Raw genomic sequence first — 21,456 nt, 5'->3', positions numbered from 1 at the left:
GTTGTTATCAACAGCTTTTTTTGCTGATTTTACCGCCGCTTCCAGAGGCCGCCAAACGATGGAGCCCTGGGAGGAATGAATTTAAAATCCACTTGTTTTTTGTTGCAATGATTCGTGATCAGAGCACTTGCCTTTGAGCTGAATATAGAGACTTCTAATTCTTTAAGCTGGTTGTTTGCACCCACAAAGTTCGTTGCATTGTCGCAATGAATAGTTTGGCACTTCCCACGTCTGCTTAAGAATCGACGCAGGGCGGCCAAGAATGCATCTGTGGTCAGGTCGCTTACCAGCTCCAGGTGTACTGCCTTTGTGGAAAAGCAGCAGAACACGGCGATGTATGCCTTTTCCCTGGTCTTTTCCCTCGGATCTTATGGTGGATCGAGATTGGTCCACAGTAGTCGACGCCTGCATTAAGAAACGGGCGTGCTTGTGTGACTCGTTGTGCTGGGAGATTGCCCATGATCTGGTGCATCAGCTTTGGTCTAGCCTTGGTGCATCTAACACAGCTGTGGATGATGCTTCTAGCCATTGTCTTGTCATTGATAATCCAATATTGTTGTCTTGCGATTGCCCTTAATGCTTGAGCACCACAATGCATGTTCTCCTCATGTAGCTCCCGCAAGATCATTTTGACGATTGGGTCATTGTAAGGCAGCAAAACTGGGTGTTTTGCGTTGTATGGAAGTAGAGCTTCTTCAAGTCTACCACCAACTCGGATGAGCTCATCGTCTCCTAGGAAGGGAGATAACGATATGATCGAGCTCTTTCTATCCACAGTCTTATAGCGTTGGAACTGTTTTAACTCTGCTGTAAACTCGACTTGTTGTATGGTTCGCAGGATTATAGTGCGGGCGTGGCAAGCTTACATGTTTAGCTTTTCTCTCAAGATTGCTGGGTTCAATGTTGGGTGCCTTCGTCCAGTTGTCTCGAGATCCGTGCAGGAATAATGGTCCATATAACCACAGATTGTGATCTGCCAGTCTGCTCGCTGCGATTCTCTCGACAGGACATCGGCTGCGTTGTTGGCCGATGACACGTGACGCCATTGTGACTGGTTTGTTAATGCCTGGATTTTGGCTATTCGATTTGCCACAAAGGTATGGTATGTTGATGACGATGCGTTTATCCAGGATAACACAACGGTGGAATCACTCCAACACCATCCTGAAACCGTGTTAATGTCCATGTGCAGACCCTGTCGGACTCGGTTTTTTGAGCTCGGCACCGAGGACTGCAGCACAAAGTTCTAACCGTGGTAGCGATTGTTTGGCTGTCGGCGCCACACGTGATTTCGAACAGAGCAGTCTTACTGACACTTGGTTGTTTTTGTATGTAGCGCGTACATATACAGCTGCGCCATATGCTCGTTCTGATGCATCTACAAACGTATGGAGTTCTTGGGTAACTGGAGTTTTACCATCGTAGATATGCCGGGGAACTTGGCATTTTGTTCAATGTTTGTAAGTCGTCCCGGTATTCTTTCCATTCGGTTTGGTGTTGTAATGGTAATTCGTCATCCCAATCCAGTTTGAGCTCCCAAAGTTGTTGCATGAAGATTTTTGCCTTTACTACCACCGGTGCAAAGAGTCCTAGTGGGTCAAAGATTTGGGCCAGTTCGGAACATACCACCCGTTTGGTGATGCGTGTAGCCTGGCTTTTCTGTGTTCGTCCACACAATGTATCCTTCTTCGACATCCAGATGAGACCCAGAGTTTTCACGCTGTAGTGCTCTAGTGTCTCTCCTAGTTTTACATCGGTTACAGAATCCTCTTTGGGGATTCCTTGGAGAAGTTGCTCATTGTTGGAGCACCACTTGCGCAATTTGAATCCGGACGGGTAGCAATATCTTATTTAGTTCTTGTCGAACATGAATTGCCTCTGGAATCGTGTTTGCTCCAGTTAGACAGTCGTCAACATAGAAATCGGTTTTTAATGTTGTTGATCCTACTGGTAGTCTGTCTTTGTATTGTATTGCCAAATGATCCAGACATTTCGTTGCTAGGAACGGAGCAGCTGTTGTCCCATATGTTACTGTTTTCAGGCGATAGTACCTGATCTCTTCGGATGGATTGTTTCTCCAGACTATCATCTGATAGAATTGATCCTCCGGGTTCATCCACACTTGCCGGTACATCTTTTCTATGTCCGCTGTGAATACGTACTTATGAATTCGAAATCGTAGCAGAATGGACATAAGTTAGCTCTGAACGGTGGGTCCAGCCTGCAGAATGTCGTTCAAAGATTTCCGCTTGTTGATTTGCATGAGGCATCGAATACTACCCGAAGCTTTGTGGTGGTGCTTTCAGGTTTGAGTACACAATGATGTGGAATGAAGTAGTGCCTTTTTGGGAACTTTTGATGCTGGCACCACCTTCATATGTCCTAGTCCTTCATACTCTTTCCATGAAGTCCACATAACTCTTCCAAGTTTCTGGTGAGCTTCGCCGCTCCAACGCTAGGAATCTTTTTGTTGCGGTTTTCCAACGACTCCCCCAGGGCTGAAGGGTGGCAATCAATATCGGATCCCATGTAGATATATTGATGCCCAATCCCTTTAGTGATGCAAGGGATTCTATGGTTGTTATATACAACTCTTTTAATGACTTGGGATCGTCATTAATTGTTTGGTGATTGAGGAAGCGGTTCAGTACCGTGTTCGAAACATCTCTGGATTGTTGTATGCGTCAACTAGTATTTCCCAAGCGGCTTCATAATTTTCTTCCTTTAGATCGATATGTCGAATCAATCTTTCTGCCTCGCCGGTAACGGTGGTTTTAAGATACCACATCTTTTTCACCGTAGGCATGTTGGTCTCATGCACCATGCATGAGAACAGATCGAAGAACTGGGTCCACTTTAATAGATCCCATCAAACTTTGGGATGCTGATGCGTGGAAGCTGCACGTTATCCGTGTTTGGTGTGGCTGATTTTGCCAATGCTCTTTGGACCTTACTTTCCAGTGTTAGGTAGGATTCCATGTCATATCCTCCTTCCACTGGGTCCTCGTATTCCTCATGAATTGTGAAGTGGACTTCCTGCGCTTGAGTCCATAGTGATTTTATCAAATCACTTGATGTGCGTCCGTCCGCCTCTGAAAGTTGTTTCAGATTGCGTTTAACGGACTCTACTATGGCCTTTTGTCGGCGACATAGTGAAATCAGCTTGCTGTAATCCTTCGAGGACTGCTGGATCAGATCGCTTTCTTTGGGACCTACTGAAGGTTTCTCATGCTTTTCTTAGGGACGATTTGACGTTCCCCACGAGCACTAGACGTCTGTGATAGCTTATCCATGCATTCGGTAAAAATCGTAATGTATTGCTTACATGTTGTACGTAAGTCTTCACGGAATTTTACGTATTCATCCGTTTTGTCTGTATCGCGAAGTTTGGAGTCGTTTTTGTTTATAGCGATTCCACGCATTTTCGAGTGCTGATATTTTGGCTTGAAATAAGAGGCCGTTTGCTTTCGTTCTTGGGAATCTTTTTTAAATTTCCGAATGCACCTCGATATTTCCTCACCAATCTCTTGCTGCACATCCATTGCCATTGTAGCGGCAGCTTCTGCCTCCATATGTGTATCCATTCTATCTGTTTGTACTTATTACTTCTGACCCGTTGGGAGTGTTTTATTTGCTTTGCAGCTGGATACGCTCCGAATCGCAACCGTTGTCGGTCAGAAAGGTAATAGTACAGGTGATGTGTTGGATGGAGGGATTTGTGCTGTTTCCAATCTATGGAACGCACGGAACAACAAAAATTTATTACTTGGTGGTAATCGAATTCTATAGCTGTTTTTCTTGTTGGCTGATAACCTGAATATGTCAGATTTGCCAAAGTGATACTTATTGGTAGGAGATGCTACCGTAAGTGTATGGCCTGATGCCAAATTTTTATTGAAGATGTCCTGTTGACTGCTTCAATCTGATGTCCAGATCGAATCCTTTCACTGTAGCTTGTCTGACAGTTTGAAAGGATGACCAAGGTCGGGGTCACCAAATGTTAATGTGTGTGTGTGTGTAGGAAGCTGGGTTGCATACGGTACATAAACCGTCTACAGTTTGGTCGTCGCAACTAGAACTTGAACCAGTTGGATTGCGGAGTGGGTATCCTACGGTGCGCAAGGGAGGGTCTGAAGACACGGCGACAGCCTCTGATAATTGCGATGGAAGATGAGTGACAGGCAGTTATGGTACTGTTTCTGATACTGATTTTATTGATAAAACTGATTCTTATTTATAGGTGATAAAAGGTACAAAAGTGCTGAGTCTGTAAAATATATGTTTTGTGTATTATGGATAATTTTAGTGTCTGGTGGGCAATTGCGATATTTTGATGGTCAGCAACTGCCCCGCTGTCTTTGCCATCTGCGGAGAGAGTGCATTGTCAGCAGAACTCACTGGCAGTGGCCAGTGTGTTGTCGTGAGGTATTATATTACATGTTAAATAGAACACTGTGTCACGGTGCACTGTGTTATGCCGACGGGTATTATAAACTATTACTTAAGCATATTTCTGCAACTGAATAGAGAAATAGAGTGCTCTGATTTCAGAAAAGTAGTTGCGTTGACTTATCAGTCTCACAAGTATATAAAAATTCATCTACTAAAATTTATTATAGCTCGATTTATGTACAGCGCACACCACTAATTTTCATTGGCATTTAAATCGAACGGTTTCGGCGCGTTCTCCGCTTGTGGCTATTTTTCGTGAACTGTGAATTGTGAGTGGTGTCGGTGGCATAGCCATAGTCTGCGAGTGATCATTTGTGTCTTGGCATTTGCATTAATCTTAAATTGTTTCTTTGGAACGCATTAACTGGACGTGGTGTGTACAGAGCGGATTTTGCATCAACGCGAAGGCGAGGAAGTTTTTTGTGTTTCGATTGAACGCCAAGGCAAAGGGACATCAGAGCAAAATGGCCGCAAAACCGGAGGATAAAAGCACAGATATACCGGATCGTCTTTTCGACTCCAATCAACGCATGACGTATAAGCGTATGCGCTTCTTTGGAAAGGTAAGACTTGCCCCAGAAGTGATCATTGTGTTCTAGGGAATCTCATGCACATTTTAACAACTCTGCGCAGCCTCACAGCGCTGGGCATTACACATATGTATGCAAGGCATGCAAACCAACACATACAAGCATGCGCTTACATTATTTTCGCCTCAGTTTCCTTTGCACCCTTCCACTGTTTTATGTGTGAACGCGTGCGTGTGTGTGCCTGGTAGAGTTGTCAAAGAAGTGACGGCCCAGCCACATACATGCATGCAAACGTACATTCTTTTTTTTTTTGGCGCGTCGCATTCAATTTACCAATTATTTAGTAAAAATTGTGCTATAATGAGATGTTTTGCAATTGCTTGTGCAGGGCGGCTTTGCAAGTGCTACGAAATCATCGATGTGGAGACCGACGATGTTTTTGCCGGCAAAATCGTATCAAAGAAGCTGATGATCAAGCACAACCAGAAGGAGAAGACGCTCAGGAGATTACCATTCATCGTAGTCTCAATCATCCCAACATAGTGAAGTTCCATAGCTATTTCGAGATGTCCAGAACATTTACATTGTCCTGGAGCTTTGCAGAAGCGGGTAAAGTACGCCGGAAATTCAGCATAGCATGCGTTCTTCCGAACTAATGGATCCCGCCTTTTTGCCACTCAGTCGATGATGGAGCTGCACAAGCGCTGGAAAAGCATCACGGAGTTCGAGTGCCGCTACTACATTTACCAGATCATCCAAGGCGTCAAGTATCTGCACGACAACCGCATTATCCATCGCGACTTGAAGCTAGGAAACCTGTTCTTGAACGATATGCTGCACGTGAAGATTGGCGACTTGGCCTAGCCACTCGCATCGAATATGAGGGCGAACGCAAGAAGACTCTGTGCGCACCCCAAACTACATTGCCCCGGAAATTCTCACCAAAAAGGGCATTCGTTCGAAGTGACATATGGTCCATTGGCTGCGTCATGTACACTCTGTTGTAGGCCAACACCCGTTGAGACCAAAACGCTGAAGGACACTTATTCAAAGATCAAGAAGTGCGAGTACAGAGTGCCAAGCTACTTGAGAAAACCTGCTGCTGATATGGTGATCTCCATGCTCCAGCCGAACCCTGAGACCGCCCCAGCAATTGGCCAGTTGCTGAACTACGACTTCCTGAAGGGCTCGAAGGTGCCAACGTTCTTGCCAAGCTCTTGCCTAACTATGGCTCCGCGAATTGCATCAACGACACCATTGAAGACTCCATTCATCGCAAGCCGCTGATGGAGATGAACGGCATTAGGGATGATACTCGTCTGGAGTCAACATTCCTCAATACCAACTTGCACGACGCCATCACTGCCTCGGCCCAGGTGTGCCGCCACAACGAAGACTACCGCAGCGACATTGAGAGCTTGCACCAGCAGCTCACCAATCTGATCAACAACAAGGTTTGTAATCATTGCAGTGATTGTATCTGTTAAATAATTATTAATCATCTCGTGCTTACAGCCGCGCATACTGCAAGGCAATCTCGAGGATGAGAATACCGATCCTGCAGCACAGCCGCTCTTCTGGATATCCAAATGGGTCGACTACAGTGAAAAATACGGCTTCGGTTATCAGCTCTGTGATGAGGGCATTGGCGTTATGTTCAACGACACAACCAAATTGATTCTGCTTCCGAACCAGATCAACGTCCACTTCATAGACAAGGACGGAAAGGAGAGCTACATGACTACGACCGATTACTGCAAGACACTTGATAAAAAGATGAAGCTGCTTTCCTACTTCAAGCGTTACATGATCGAGCATCTCGTGAAGGCTGGAGCCAATAATGTGAACATTGAGAGTGATCAGATATCGCGTATGCCCCATTTGCACTCCTGGTTCCGCACAACGTGTGCTGTGGTCATGCATCTTACCAACGGTTCCGTACAGGTAGCTACACAAATTTAGTAAATGCTCTCCCGACTTATAGAAATTAACCAAAACTATTCCTGATTTCAGCTTAATTTTTCGGATCACATGAAGCTCATTCTTTGTCCGCGTATGAGTGCCATTACATACATGGATCACGAGAAGAACTTCCGCACATATCGCTTCTCGACCATCGTGGAGAACGGTGTGTCCAAAGAATTATATCAAAAGATACGCTATGCCCAAGAAAAACTTAGAAAAATGCTGGAGAAGATGTTTGTTTAATTGTTGGATGATGTTCACCATCTCCACAACCTACCAGCGGACTATCATTCTAAGGCAAAATGTTAGTTTAAGCTAAATCACGAACGCCTTAGCCAACCCAACCTAACCATTCATCTGTTCCCACGCCAATTCTTTCCCACAATCGTAGTTTCTGTCCAAATTTGTATTTACTGTTTAACGTTTTTTTTTTTGTTTGGTTTTGCATTCCACTTTAGTTCCCTGTTTAACGTTTATATCTGTTCAAATATTTTCGTACACGAATATCGAAAGAAATTATTAATAAATAAAAATAAATGTATACTTTTAGAAATTACAAGTAATCCTCGATCGCCCACGCATCATTTCAACAATTCGAACATTTGTGTAGAAAAAACAACAAACAAAACATGGATGTTAACTATTAGAACCCTGCGGTTTGGGAGTAAACATTTCTTTTGTATTTTTACCTAAGCTAATAAAATTTGAACCACTGTAGTAATAAATACAATGCTTCTCAAATTATTCAAATTGGAAGATTTTACGTCTCAAATTGATTCTAGGAATGTCTTATGTATTATATTTCTGTTTTCTGAGTACCGTCGGCCAAATTTCTATTGTTTCGGCTGACGCACGAATTAGGAAACTTGAAACAATTTATCGCAGTTCAGGTGTAAGTATCGTGGTAATTTTTTTTTGGAGGTATAGAGAAAGATCGGATATAAAAAAAAGACTTTAAATACAGTGTTTTTTCCCGCAGTATACGTCAGGTTGCCCATCTGTTGATGTTAATGTAGGTGACAATTTTGTTGTTCGCTGTGTGGGTGGCTCATCAATCTCCGTGGTGTCACTGATCACGTTGTGGGAACGTTTGATTGCCACATCTTCTGGAAAGAGCGGCGCTAGACGAGTGATAGGGCGCTTGTATACGCCAGATGCTGTCTTAACGTCAACCACTCGTACGTGGTTGTCCTGTCCAGGATATGTCTTAATGATGCGACCCATTGGCCACTTCATTACAGGAAGGTTGTCTTCCTTAACCAAAACTAATAATCCTTCAGGTACGTTTGGTGAAGCGGTCTTCCATTTATGCCGAGCTTGCAATTCTTGGAGGTATTCTGTAGACCATTGTTTCCAGAATGAATGCTTTAGGCGCGATACCAATTCCCAGCGCTTGACCAATGTTCTTCCTTGTTGATCAGTATTGACGTCAGGAGGCGTTGTCAATGGTTCACCAATCAAGAAGTGTCCTGGGGTGAGCGCTGTTGTATCAGTGGGATCATTTGACATTGGAGTGATGGGTCGAGAATTGAGAATTGCTTAATTTCGATTATCACTGTGTTTAGTTCTTCAAATGTCAATGAGGCTGTGTTGGTGGTTGTTATCAACAGCTTTTTTGCTGATTTTACCGCCGCTTCCCAGAGGCCGCCAAACGATGGAGCCCTGGGAGGAATGAATTTAAAATCCACTTGTTTTTTGTTGCAATGATTCGTGATCAGAGCACTTGCCTTTGAGCTGAATATAGAGTCTTCTAATTCTTTAAGCTGGTTGTTTGCACCCACAAAGTTCGTTGCATTGTCGCAATGAATAGTTTGGCACTTCCCACGTCTGCTTAAGAATCGACGCAGGGCGGCCAAGAATGCATCTGTGGTCAGGTCGCTTACCAGCTCCAGGTGTACTGCCTTTGTGGAAAAGCAGCAGAACACGGCGATGTATGCCTTTTCCCTGGTCTTTTCCCTCGGATCTTATGGTGGATCGAGATTGGTCCACAGTAGTCGACGCCTGCATTAAGAAACGGGCGTGCTTGTGTGACTCGTTGTGCTGGGAGATTGCCCATGATCTGGTGCATCAGCTTTGGTCTAGCCTTGGTGCATCTAACACAGCTGTGGATGATGCTTCTAGCCATTGTCTTGTCATTGATAATCCAATATTGTTGTCTTGCGATTGCCCTTAATGCTTGAGCACCACAATGCATGTTCTCCTCATGTAGCTCCCGCAAGATCACTTAACTTTTCTCTCAAGATTGCTGGGTTCTATGTTGGGTGCCTTCGTCCAGTTGTCTCGAGATCCGTGCAGGAATAATGGTCCATATAACCACAGATTGTGATCTGCCAGTCTGCTCGCTGCGATTCCTCTCGACAGGACATCGGCTGCGTTGTTGGCCGATGACACGTGACGCCATTGTGACTGGTTTGTTAATGCCTGGATTTTGGCTATTCGATTTGCCACAAAGGTATGGTATGTTGATGACGATGCGTTTATCCAGGATAACACAACGGTGGAATCACTCCAACACCATCCTGAAACCGTGTTAATGTCCATGTGCAGATCCTGTCGGACTCGGTTTGTGAGCTCGGCACCGAGGACTGCAGCACAAAGTTCTAACCGTGGTAGCGATTGTTTGGCTGTCGGCGCCACACGTGATTTCGAACAGAGCAGTCTTACTGACACTTGGTTGTTTTTGTATGTAGCGCGTACATATACAGCTGCGCCATATGCTCGTTCTGATGCATCTACAAACGTATGGAGTTCTTGGGTAACTGGAGTTTTACCATCGTAGATATGCCGGGGAACTTGCATTTTGTTCAATGTTTGTAGTCGTCCCGGTATTCTTTCCATTCGGTTTGGTGTTGTAATGGTAATTCGTCATCCCAATCCAGTTTGAGCTCCCAAAGTTGTTGCATGAAGATTTTTGCCTTTACTACCACCGGTGCAAAGAGTCCTAGTGGGTCAAAGATTTGGGCCAGTTCGGAACATACCACCCGTTTGGTGATGCGTGTAGCCTGGCTTTTCTGTGTTCGTCCACACAATGTATCCTTCTTCGGCATCCAGATGAGACCCAGAGTTTTCACGCTGTAGTGCTCTAGTGTCTCTCCTAGTTTTACATCGGTTACAGTATCCTCTTTGGGGATTCCTTGGAGAAGTTGCTCATTGTTGGAGCACCACTTGCGCAATTTGAATCCGGACGGTAGCAATATTTTATTTAGTTCTTGTCGAACATGAATTGCCTCTGGAATCGTGTTTGCTCCAGTTAGACAGTCGTCAACATAGAAATCGGTTTTTAATGTTGTTGATCCTACTGGTAGTCTGTCTTTGTATTGTATTGCCAAATGATCCAGACATTTCGTTGCTAGGAACGGAGCAGCTGTTGTCCCATATGTTACTGTTTTCAGGCGATAGTACCTGATCTCTTCGGATGGATTGTTTCTCCAGACTATCATCTGATAGAATTGATCCTCCGGGTTCATCCACACTTGCCGGTACATCTTTTCTATGTCCGCTGTGAATACGTACTTATGAATTCGAAATCGTAGCAGAATGGACATAAGTTCGCTCTGAACGGTGGGTCCAGCCTGCAGAATGTCGTTCAAAGATTTCCCGCTTGTTGATTTGCATGAGGCATCGAATACTACCCGAAGCTTTGTGGTGGTGCTTTCAGGTTTGAGTACACAATGATGTGGAATGAAGTAGTGCCTTTTTGGGAACTTTTGATGCTGGCACCATCTTCATATGTCCTAGTCCTTCATACTCTTCCATGAAGTCCACATAACTCTTCCAAGTTTCTGGTGAGCTTCGCCGCTCCAACGCTAGGAATCTTTTTGTTGCGGTTTCCAACGACTCCCCCAGGGCTGAAGGGTGGCAATCAATATCGGATCCCATGTAGATATATTGATGCCCAATCCCTTTAGTGATGCAAGGGATTCTATGGTTGTTATATACAACTCTTTTAATGACTTGGGATCGTCATTAATTGTTTGGTGATTGAGGAAGCGGTTCAGTACCGTGTTCGAAACATCTCTGGGATTGTTGTATGCGTCAACTAGTATTTCCCAAGCGGCTTCATAATTTTCTTCCTTTAGATCGATATGTCGAATCAATCTTTCTGCCTCGCCGGTAACGGTGGTTTTAAAATACCACATCTTTTTCACCGTAGGCATGTTGGTCTCATGCACCATGCATGAGAACAGATCGAAGAACTGGGTCCACTTTAATAGATCCCCATCAAACTTTGGGATGCTGATGCGTGGAAGCTGCACGTTATCCGTGTTTGGTGTGGCTGATTTTGCCAATGCTCTTTGGACCTTACTTTCCAGTGTTAGGTAGGATTCCATGTCATATCCTCCTTCCACTGGGTCCTCGTATTCCTCATGAATTGTGAAGTGGACTTCCTGCGCTTGAGTCCATAGTGATTTTATCAAATCACTTGATGTGCGTCCTTCCGCCTCTGAAAGTTGTTTCAGATTGCGTTTAACGGACTCTACTATGGCCTTTTGTCGGCGACATAGTGAAATCAGTTTGCTGTAATCCTTCGAGGACTGCTGGATCAGATCGCTTTCTTTGGGACCTACTGAAGGTTTCTCATGCTTTTCTTTAGGGACGATTTGACGTTCCCCACGAGCACTAGACGTCTGTGATAGCTTATCCATGCATTCGGTAAAAATCGTAATGTATTGCTTACATGTTGTACGTAAGTCTTCACGGAATTTTACGTATTCATCCGTTTTGTCTGTATCGCGAAGTTTGGAGTCGTTTTTGTTAAAGCGATTGTTCATTTTCGAGTGCTGATATTTTGGCTTGAAAATAAGAGGCCGTTTGCTTTCGTTCTTGGGAATCTTTTTTAAAGTTCCGAATGCACCTCGATATTTCCTCACCAATCTCTTGCTGCACATCCATTGCCATTGTAGCGGCAGCTTCTGCCTCCATATGTGTATCCATTCTATCTGTTTGTACTTATTACTTCTGACCCGTTGGGAGTGTTTTATTTGCTTTGCAGCTGGATACGCTCCGAATCGCAACCGTTGTCGGTCAGAAAGGTAATAGTACAGGTGATGTGTTGGATGGAGGGATTTGTGCTGTTTCCAATCTATGGAACGCACGGAACAACAAAAATTGATTACCTTGGTGGTAATCGAATTCTATAGCTGTTTTTCTGTTGGCTGATAACCTGAATATGTCAGATTTGCCAAAGTGATACTTATTGGTAGGAGATGCTACCGTAAGTGTATGGCCTGATGCCAAATTTTTATTGAAGATGTCCTGTTGACTGCTTCAATCTGATGTCCAGATCGAATCCTTTCACTGTAGCTTGTCTGACAGTTTGAAAGGATGACCAAGGTCGGGGTCACCAAATGTTAATATGTGTGTGTGTGTAGGAAGCTGGGTTGCATACGGTACATAAACCGTCTACAGTTTGGTCGTCGCAACTAGAACTTGAACCAGTTGGACTGCGGAGTGGGTATCCTACGGTGCGCAAGGGAGGGTCTGAAGACACGGCGACAGCCTCTGATGATTGCGATGGAAGATGAGTGACAGGCAGTTATGGTACTGTTTCTGATACTGATTTTATTGATAAAACTGATTCTTATTTATAGGTGATAAAAGGTACAAAAGTGCTGAGTCTGTAAAATATATGTTTTGTGTATTATGGATAATTTTAGTGTCTGGTGGGCAATTGCGATATTTTGATGGTCAGCAACTGCCCCGCTGTCTTTGCCATCTGCGGAGAGAGTGCATTGTCAGCAGAACTCACTGCAGTGGCCAGTGTGTTGTCGTGAGGTATTATATTACATGTTAAATAGAACACTGTGTCACGGTGCCACTGTGTTATGCCGACGGGTATTATAAACTATTACTTAAGCATATTTCTGCAACTGAACAAAATAGAGTGCTCTGATTTCAGAAAAGTAGTTGCGTTGACTTATCAGTCTCACAAGTATATAAAAATTCATCTACTAAAATTTATTATAGCTCGATTTATGTACAGCGCACATCACTAATTTTCATTGGCATTTAAATCGAACGGTTTCGGCGCGTTCTCCGCTTTGTGGCTATTTTTCGTGAACTGTGAATTGTGAGTGGTGTCGGTGGGCATAGGCATAGTCTGCGAGTGATCATTTGTGTCTTGGCATTTGCATTAATCTTAAATTGTTTCTTTGGGAACGCATTTAACTGGACGTGGTGTGTACAGAGCGGATTTTGCATCAACGCGAAGGCGAGGAAGTTTTTTGTGTTTCGAGTGAACGCCAAGGCAAAGGGACATCAGAGCAAAATGGCCGCAAAACCGGAGGATAAAAGCACAGATATACCGGATCGTCTCTTCGACTCCAATCAACGCAGGACGTATAAGCGTATGCGCTTCTTTGGAAAGGTAAGACTTGCCCCAGAAGTGGATCATTGTGTTCTAGGGAATCCTCATGCACATTTTAACAACTCTGCGCAGCCTCACAGCGCTGGGCATACACATATGTATGTAAGGGCATGCAAACCAACACATACAAGCATGCGGCTTACATCTATTTTCGCCTCAGTTTCCTTTGGCACCCTTCCACTGTTTTATGTGTGAACGCGTGCGTGTGTGTGCCTGGTAGAGTTGTCAAAGAAGTGACGGCCCAGCCACATACATGCATGCAAACGTACATTCATTTTTTTTTGGCGCGTCGCATTCAATTTACAATTATTTAGTAAAAAATTGTGGCTATAATGAGATGCTTTGCAATTGCTTGTGTAGGGCGGCTTTGCCAAGTGCTACGAAATCATCGATGTGAAGACCGACGATGTTTTTGCCGGCAAAATCGTATCAAAGAAGCTGATGATCAAGCACAACCAGAAGGAGAAGACCGCTCAGGAGATTACCATTCATCGTAGTCTCAATCATCCCAACATAGTGAAGTTCCATAGCTATTTCGAGGATGTCCAGAACATTTACATTGTCCTGGAGCTTTGCAAGAAGCGGGTAAGTACGCCGGAAATTCAGCATAGCATGCGTTCTTCCGAACTAATGGATCCCGCCTTTTTGCCACTCAGTCGATGATGGAGCTGCACAAGCGCCGGAAAAGCATCACGGAGTTCGAGTGCCGCTACTACATTTACCAGATCATCCAAGGCGTCAAGTATCTGCACGACAACCGCATTATCCATCGCGACTTGAAGCTAGGAAACCTGTTCTTGAACGATATGCTGCACGTGAAGATTGGCGACTTTGGCCTAGCCACTCGCATCGAATATGAGGGCGAACGCAAGAAGACTCTGTGCGGCACCCCAAACTACATTGCCCCGGAAATTCTCACCAAAAAGGGGCATTCGTTCGAAGTGGACATATGGTCCATTGGCTGCGTCATGTACACTCTGTTGGTAGGCCAACACCCGTTTGAGACCAAAACGCTGAAGGACACTTATTCAAAGATCAAGAAGTGCGAGTACAGAGTGCCAAGCTACTTGAGAAAACCTGCTGCTGATATGGTGATCTCCATGCTCCAGCCGAACCCTGAGAGCCGCCCAGCAATTGGCCAGTTGCTGAACTACGACTTCCTGAAGGGCTCGAAGGTGCCAACGTTCTTGCCAAGCTCTTGCCTAACTATGGCTCCGCGAATTGGCATCAACGACACCATTGAAGACTCCATTCATCGCAAGCCGCTGATGGAGATGAACGGCATTAGGGATGATACTCGTCTGGAGTCAACATTCCTCAATACCAACTTGCACGACGCCATCACTGCCTCGGCCCAGGTGTGCCGCACAACGAAAGATACGCAGCGACACATTGAGAGCTTGCACCAGCAGCTCACAATCTGATCACAAAAGTTTGTAATCATTGCAGTGATTGTATCTGTTAAAATAATTATTAATCATCTCGTGTTACAGCGCGCATACTGCAAGGCAATGCTCGAGGATGAGAATACCGATCTCTGCCGCAACAGACCGCTCTTCTGGATATCAACTGCGTGACTCACAGTGAAAAATACTGGCTTGGTTATCAGCTCTGTGATGAGGGCAATTGGCGTTATGTTCAACACACACAACCAATTGATTCTGCTTCGAACCAGATCAACGTCCACTTCATAGACAGGCGAAGGCGAAGGATGGCTAATGACTACGACCGATTACTGCAAAGACGCTTGATAAAAAGATGAAGCTGCTTCTCTACTTAAAGCGTTACATGATCGAGCATCCATCTCGTGAAGGCTGAGCCAATAATGTTGAACATTGAGAGATGATCAGATATCGGTATCGCCATTTGCACTCCTGGTTCCGCACAACGTGTGCTGTGTAGGTGCATCTTACCAACGGTTCCGTACAGGTAGCCTACACAATTTAGTAAATGCCTCCTCCATCGACTTATAGAAATTAACCAAAACTATCCTGATTTCAGCTTAATTTTTCGGATCACATGAAGCTCATTCTTTGTCCGCGTATGAGTGCCACTTACATACATGGATCACGAGAAGAACTTCGCACATATCGCTTCTCGACCATCATGGCAGAACGGTGTGTCCCAAAGATTATATCAAAAGATACGCTATGCCCAAGAAAAACTTAGAAAATGCTGGAGAAGATGTTTGTTTAATTGTTGGATATGTACCATCTCCACCAACCTACCAGCGGACTATCATTCTAAGCGAAATGTTAGTTTAAGCTAAATCACGAACGCCTTAGCCAACCAACTAACCCTCGGGTCGACTTAAAATATCCAATTCCATTCATCTGTTCACGCCAATTCTTTCCACACTCGTAGTTTCTGTCCAATTTGTATTTATTGTTTAACGTTTTTTTTTTTGTTTGGTTTTGCATTCCACTTTAGTTCCCTGTTTAACGTTTATATCTGTTCAAATATTTTCGGTACACGAATATGAAAGAAATTATTATAATAAAATAAATAATGTTATACTTTTTAGAAATTACAAGTAATCTCTCGAGTCGCCACGCATCATTTCAACAATTCGAACATTTGTGTAGAAAAACAGCAAACCAAACATGGATGTTAACTATTAGAACCTGCGGTTTGGGAGTAAACATTTCTTTTGTATTTTTGCCTAGTAATAAATTTGAACACCATGTAGTAATAAATACAATGCTTTCAATTGATTCAAATCTGGAAGATTTTAACGTCTCAAATTGATTCTAGGAATGTTCTTATGTATTATATTTCTGTTTTCTGAGTACCGTCGGCCAATTTTATTGTTTGGCTGACGCACGAATTAGGAAACTTGAAACATTTATCGCAGTTCAGGTGTAAGTATCGTGTGGGTAATTTCTTTTTTTGGAGGTATAGAGAAAGATCGATATAAAAAAAGAACTTAAATATAAGTGTTTTTTTCCCGCAGTAATACGTCAGGCTTGCCCCTCTGTCTGTTGATGTTAATTATGGTGACAATTTTGTTGTTTGCTGTGTGGGTGGCTCATCAATTCCGTGGTGTCACTGATCACGTTGTGGGAACGTTGTTGATGCACATGTTTCTGGAAAGAGCGGCGCTAGACGAGTGATAGGGCGCTTGTTATACGCCAGATGCTGTCTTAACGTCAACCATCGTACGTGGTTGTCCTGTCCAGGATATGTCTTAATGATGCGACCATTGCACTTCATTACAGGAAGGTTGTCTTCCTTAACCAAAACTAATAATCTTCAGGTACGTTTGGTGAGCCGTCTTCCATTTATGCAGCTTGCAATTCTTGGAGGTATTCTGTAGACCATTGTTTCAGAATGAATGCTTTAGGCGCGATACCCAATTCCCAGCGCTTGACAATGTTTCCTTGTTGATCAGTATTGAGTCAGGAGGCGTTGTCAATGGTTCACCATCAAGAAGTGTCTGGGGTGAGCGCTGTTTGTATCAGTGGGTTGCTGGGTTGCATACGGTACATAAACCGTCTACAGTTTGGTCGTCGCAACTAGAACTTGAACCAGTTGGACTGCGGAGTGGGTATCCTACGGTGCGCAAGGAGGGTCTGAAGACACGCGAAGCCTCTGATGATTGCGATGGAAGATGAGTGACAGGCAGTTATGGTACTGTTTCTGATACTGATTTTATTGTTAAAACTGATTCTTATTTATAGGTGATAAAAGGTACAAAAGTGCTGAGTCTGTAAAATATATGTTTTGTGTATTATGGATAATTTTAGTGTCTGGTGGGCAATTGCGATATTTTGATGGTCAGCAACTGCCCGCTGTCTTTGCCATCTGCGGAGAGAGTGCATTGTCAGCAGAACTCACTGCAGTGGCCAGTGTGTTTGTCGTGAGGTATTATATTACATGTTAAATAGAACACTGTGTCACGGTGCACTGTGTCACGGTGCACTGTGTTATGCCGACGGGTATTATAAACTATTACTTAAGCATATTTCTGCAACTGAATAGAGAAATAGAGTGCTCTGATTTCAGAAAAGTAGTTGCGTTGACTTATCAGTCTCACAAGTATATAAAAATTCATCTACTAAAATTTATTATAGCTCGATTTATGTACAGCGCACACCACTAATTTCATTGGCATTTAATCGAACGGTTTCGGCGCGTTCTCCGCTTTGTGGCTATTTTTCGTGAATGTGAATTGTGAGTGGTGTCGGTGGGCATAGCCATAGTCTGCGAGTGATCATTTGTGTCTTGGATTTGCATTAATCTTAAATTGTTTCTTTGGGAACGCATTTAACTGGACGTGGTGTGTACAGAGCGGATTTTGCATCAACGCGAAGGCGAGGAAGTTTTTTGTGTTTCGAGTGAACGCCAAGGCAAAGGGACATCAGAGCAAAAATGGCCGCAAAACCGGAGGATAAAAGCACAGATATACCGGATCGTCTTTTCGACTCAATCAACGCAGGACGTATAAGCGTATGCGCTTCTTTGGAAAGGTAAAACTTTCCCAGAAGTGGATCATTGTGTTCTAGGGAATCCTCATGCACATTTTACAACTCTGCGCAGCCTCACAGCGCTGGGCATACACATATGTATGTAAGGGCATGCAAACCAACACATACATGCATGCGGCTTACATCTATTTCGCCTCAGTTTCCTTTGGCACCTTCACTGTTTTTATGTGTGAACGCGTGCGTGTGTGTGCCTGGTAGAGTTGTCAAAGAAGTGACGGCCCAGCCACATACATGCATGCAACGTACATTCTTTTTTTATGGCGCGTCGCATTCAATTTACAATTATTTAGTAAAAAATTGTGGCTATAATGAGATGTTTTGCAATTGCTTGTGCAGGGCGGCTTTGCCAAGTGCTACGAAATCATCGATGTGGAGACGACGATGTTTTTTGCCGGCAAAATCGTATCAAAGAAGCTGATGATCAAGCACAACAGAAGGAGAAGACGCTCAGGAGATTACCATTCATCGTAGTCTCAATCATCCCAACATAGTGAAGTTCCATAGCTATTTCGAGGATGTCAGAACATTTACATTGTCTGGAGCTTTGCAAGAAGCGGGTAAGTACGCCGGAAATTCAGCATAGCATGCATTCTTCCGAACTAATGGATCCGCTTTTTGCACTCAGTCGATGATGGAGCTGCACAAGCGCCGGAAAAGCATCACGGAGTTCGAGTGCCGCTACTACATTTACCAGATCATCCAGGCGTCAAGTATCTGCACGACAACCGCATTATCCATCGCGACTTGAAGCTAGGAAACCTGTTCTTGAACGATATGCTGCACGTGAAGATTGGCGACTTTGGCTAGCCCTCGCATCGAATATGAGGGCGAACGCAAGAAGACTCTGTGCGGCACCCCAAACTACATTGCCCCAGAAATTCTCACCAAAAGGGGCATTCGTTCGAAGTGGACATATGGTCCATTGGCTGCGTCATGTACACTCTGTTGGTAGGCAACCCGTTTGAGACCAAACGCTGAAGGACACTTATTCAAAGATCAAGAAGTGCGAGTACAGAGTGCCAAGCTACTTGAGAACCTGCTGCTGATATGGTGATCTCATGCTCAGCGAACCCTGAGAGCCGCCAGCAATTGGCCAGTTGCTGAACTACGACTTCTGAAGGGCTCGAAGGTGCCAACGTTCTTGCCAAGCTCTTGCCTAACTATGGCTCCGCGATTGGCATCAACGACACCATTGAAGACTCCATTCATCGCAAGCCGCTGATGGAGATGAACGCATTAGGGATGATACTCGTCTGGAGTCAAATTCCTCAATACAACTTGCACGACGCATCACTGCTCGGCCCAGGTGTGCGCACAACGAAGACTACCGCAGCGACATTGAGAGCTTGCACCAGCAGCTCACCAATCTGATCAACAACAAGGTTTGTAATCATTGCAGTGATTGTATCTGTTAAAATTAATTATTAATCATCTCGTGCTTACAGCCGCGCATACTGCAAGGCAATCTCGAGATGAGAATACCGATCCTGCAGCACAGCGCTCTTCTGGATATCCAAATGGGTCGACTACAGTGAAAATACGGCTTCGGTTATCAGCTCTGTGATGAGGGCATTGGCGTTATGTTCAACGACACAACCAAATTGATTCTGCTTCCGAACCAGATCAACGTCCACTTCATAGACAAGGACGGAAAGGAGAGCTACATGACTACGACCGATTACTGCAAGACACTTGATAAAAAGATGAAGCTGCTTTCCTACTTCAAGCGTTACATGATCGAGCATCTCGTGAAGGCTGGAGCCATAATGTGAACATTGAGAGTGATCAGATATCGCGTATGCCCATTTGCACTCCTGGTTCCGCACAACGTGTGTGTGGTCATGCATCTTACCAACGGTTTCCGTACAGGTAGCTACACAAATTTAGTAAACGCTCTCCCGACTTATAGAAATTAACCAAACTATTCCTGATTTCAGCTTAATTTTTCGGATCACATGAAGCTCATTCTTTGTCCGCGTATGAGTGCCATTACATACATGGATCACGAGAAGAACTTCCGCACATATCGCTTCTCGACCATCGTGGAGAACGGTGTGTCCAAAGAATTATATCAAAAGATACGCTATGCCAAGAAAAACTTAGAAAATGCTGGAGAAGATGTTTGTTTAATTGTTGGATGATGTTCACCATCTCCACAACCTACCAGCGGACTATCATTCTAAGGCAAATGTTAGTTTAAGCTAAATAACGAACGCCTTAGCCAACCCAACCTAACCATTCATCTGTTCCCACGCCAATTCTTTCCCACAATCGTAGTTTCTGTCCAAATTTGTATTTACTGTTAACGTTTTTTTTTTTGTTTGGTTTTGCATTCCATTTTAGTTCCCTGTTTAACGTTTATATCTGTTCAAATATTTTCGTACACGAATATCGAAAGAAATTATTAATAAATAAAAATAAATGTATACTTTTAGAAATTACAAGTAATCCTCGATCGCCACGCATCATTTCAACAATTCGAACATTTGTGTAGAAAAAACGAGGGGGAACGTTGTGAGTTGCTGCGGACACCGCAACTCTACGGTTATACCCGATACTAAGTCAGTATGGCTCTCCTCCGGCAGACGCCGCTATATTGAACGACACGACAAAGAGTGCGTGCGAGAGAGACAGAAATCAGTCTGAGCGTGATGTCGGCGCTGCGTAGCCAGTGCAAATTGATTTGTTCCTTTTGGGTATAAAAATGATCCGATCTGATCCAGATTCAGCAATCTGATAGATATGGTCATTATCTATGATTCTGCGTTTTTAGTTTTCTCGAATGTGCAATATTGTGGATGCAACAGATTTTCGTCCTTTGTGTGGGCGGAAGGGGGTAAGGCGAAATTTTGAGATACACGTTTTATAGTAAGATCTAACAGGAGTGCGGATAACAATTTGGTTACTCTAGCCTTAATAGTCTCTGAGATTTTTGAATATCCCAGATTTTCGTCCTTTGCGGGGCGGAAGGGGGTGTGGCGAAATTTTGAAACAAACTCGGCTCGGTCCGATATATTAGGAGTGTGGATACCAAATTTGGTTGCTCTAGCTTTTATAGTCTCTGAGATCTAGGCGCTAATGTTTTACTCTAAGCAAAGCCGCCTATGCTACGTGTGTGTTAGAGAGAGACAGGGCGAGAAAAATGAATTTGTTTTCTTGATGCTGGCTATAATAATAATACGATCCAATTCAGATTCTGCAGTCTTAAAGATATGGTCATTCTCTACAATTCTACGTTTTTGGTTTTTTTCATATCTTTAAAATTGTGGATGCCACAGATTTTCATCCTTTGTGGGGGCGGAAGTGGGTGGGGCGAAGTTTTGAAATATTTTTGTAGCAGTGACATATCACAGAAGTCTGGATCCAAAACATCGTTGCTCTAGCTCTTATAGTCTTTGAGCACTAGGCGCTGAAGGGGACGGACAGACGGACGGACGGACAGACGGACAGACGGACAGACAGACAGACAGACAGGGCTCAATCGACTCGGCTATTGATGCTGATCCAGAATATATATACTTTATGGGGTCGGAAACGATTCCTTCTGGACGTTACACACATCCACTTTTACCACAAATCTAATATACCCCAATACTCATTTTGAGTATCGGTATAACAACAAACAAAACATGGATGTTAACTATAAGAACCCTGC

At 44.0% G+C, this 21,456-nt stretch overlaps 4 protein-coding genes and 1 long non-coding RNA gene across 5 annotated transcripts; all 5 read left to right on the top strand.

Annotated features, from left to right (window-relative positions):
• The first annotated feature begins 5,560 nt into the window (after positions 1–5,560).
• Positions 5,561–5,888, top strand: LOC117186834 (serine/threonine-protein kinase polo-like). The gene is made up of 2 exons (XM_033388132.1): positions 5,561–5,591; positions 5,664–5,888. The coding sequence occupies exon 2, from the start codon at positions 5,667–5,669 to the stop codon at positions 5,844–5,846; it is 180 nt and encodes a 59-aa protein (XP_033244023.1). The 5' UTR covers positions 5,561–5,591; positions 5,664–5,666; the 3' UTR covers positions 5,847–5,888.
• Positions 5,889–6,023: 135 nt separating this feature from the next.
• Positions 6,024–7,510, top strand: LOC117186832 (serine/threonine-protein kinase polo-like). The gene is made up of 3 exons (XM_033388130.1): positions 6,024–6,436; positions 6,498–6,926; positions 6,996–7,510. The coding sequence occupies exons 1-3, from the start codon at positions 6,269–6,271 to the stop codon at positions 7,188–7,190; spliced, it is 792 nt and encodes a 263-aa protein (XP_033244021.1). The 5' UTR covers positions 6,024–6,268; the 3' UTR covers positions 7,191–7,510.
• Positions 7,511–12,901: 5,391 nt separating this feature from the next.
• LOC117186715 (serine/threonine-protein kinase polo-like) lies at positions 12,902–14,738 on the top strand. The gene is made up of 4 exons (XM_033387824.1): positions 12,902–13,017; positions 13,135–13,314; positions 13,675–13,899; positions 13,971–14,738. The coding sequence occupies exons 2-4, from the start codon at positions 13,216–13,218 to the stop codon at positions 14,736–14,738; spliced, it is 1,092 nt and encodes a 363-aa protein (XP_033243715.1). The 5' UTR covers positions 12,902–13,017; positions 13,135–13,215.
• A 3,444-nt stretch (positions 14,739–18,182) lies between these two features.
• LOC117186711 (serine/threonine-protein kinase polo-like) lies at positions 18,183–18,608 on the top strand. Its single transcript, XM_033387823.1, has 3 exons — positions 18,183–18,268; positions 18,324–18,358; positions 18,427–18,608. Exons 1-3 carry the CDS (start codon positions 18,183–18,185, stop codon positions 18,606–18,608), a joined length of 303 nt encoding a protein of 100 aa, XP_033243714.1.
• Positions 18,609–19,637: 1,029 nt separating this feature from the next.
• Positions 19,638–19,795, top strand: LOC117186835. The gene is made up of 2 exons (XR_004471712.1): positions 19,638–19,670; positions 19,739–19,795. It is a non-coding gene; the product is annotated as an uncharacterized LOC117186835 (long non-coding RNA).
• The last annotated feature ends 1,661 nt before the right edge of the window (positions 19,796–21,456 follow it).

The sequence above is a fragment of the Drosophila miranda genome, chromosome XR (assembly GCF_003369915.1).
Source record: "Drosophila miranda strain MSH22 chromosome XR, D.miranda_PacBio2.1, whole genome shotgun sequence".
Taxonomy (NCBI): Eukaryota; Metazoa; Arthropoda; class Insecta; order Diptera; family Drosophilidae; genus Drosophila; species Drosophila miranda.
The sequence above is the reverse complement of the archived record's forward strand: the minus strand, read 5'-3'. Positions and strand labels throughout refer to the sequence as shown.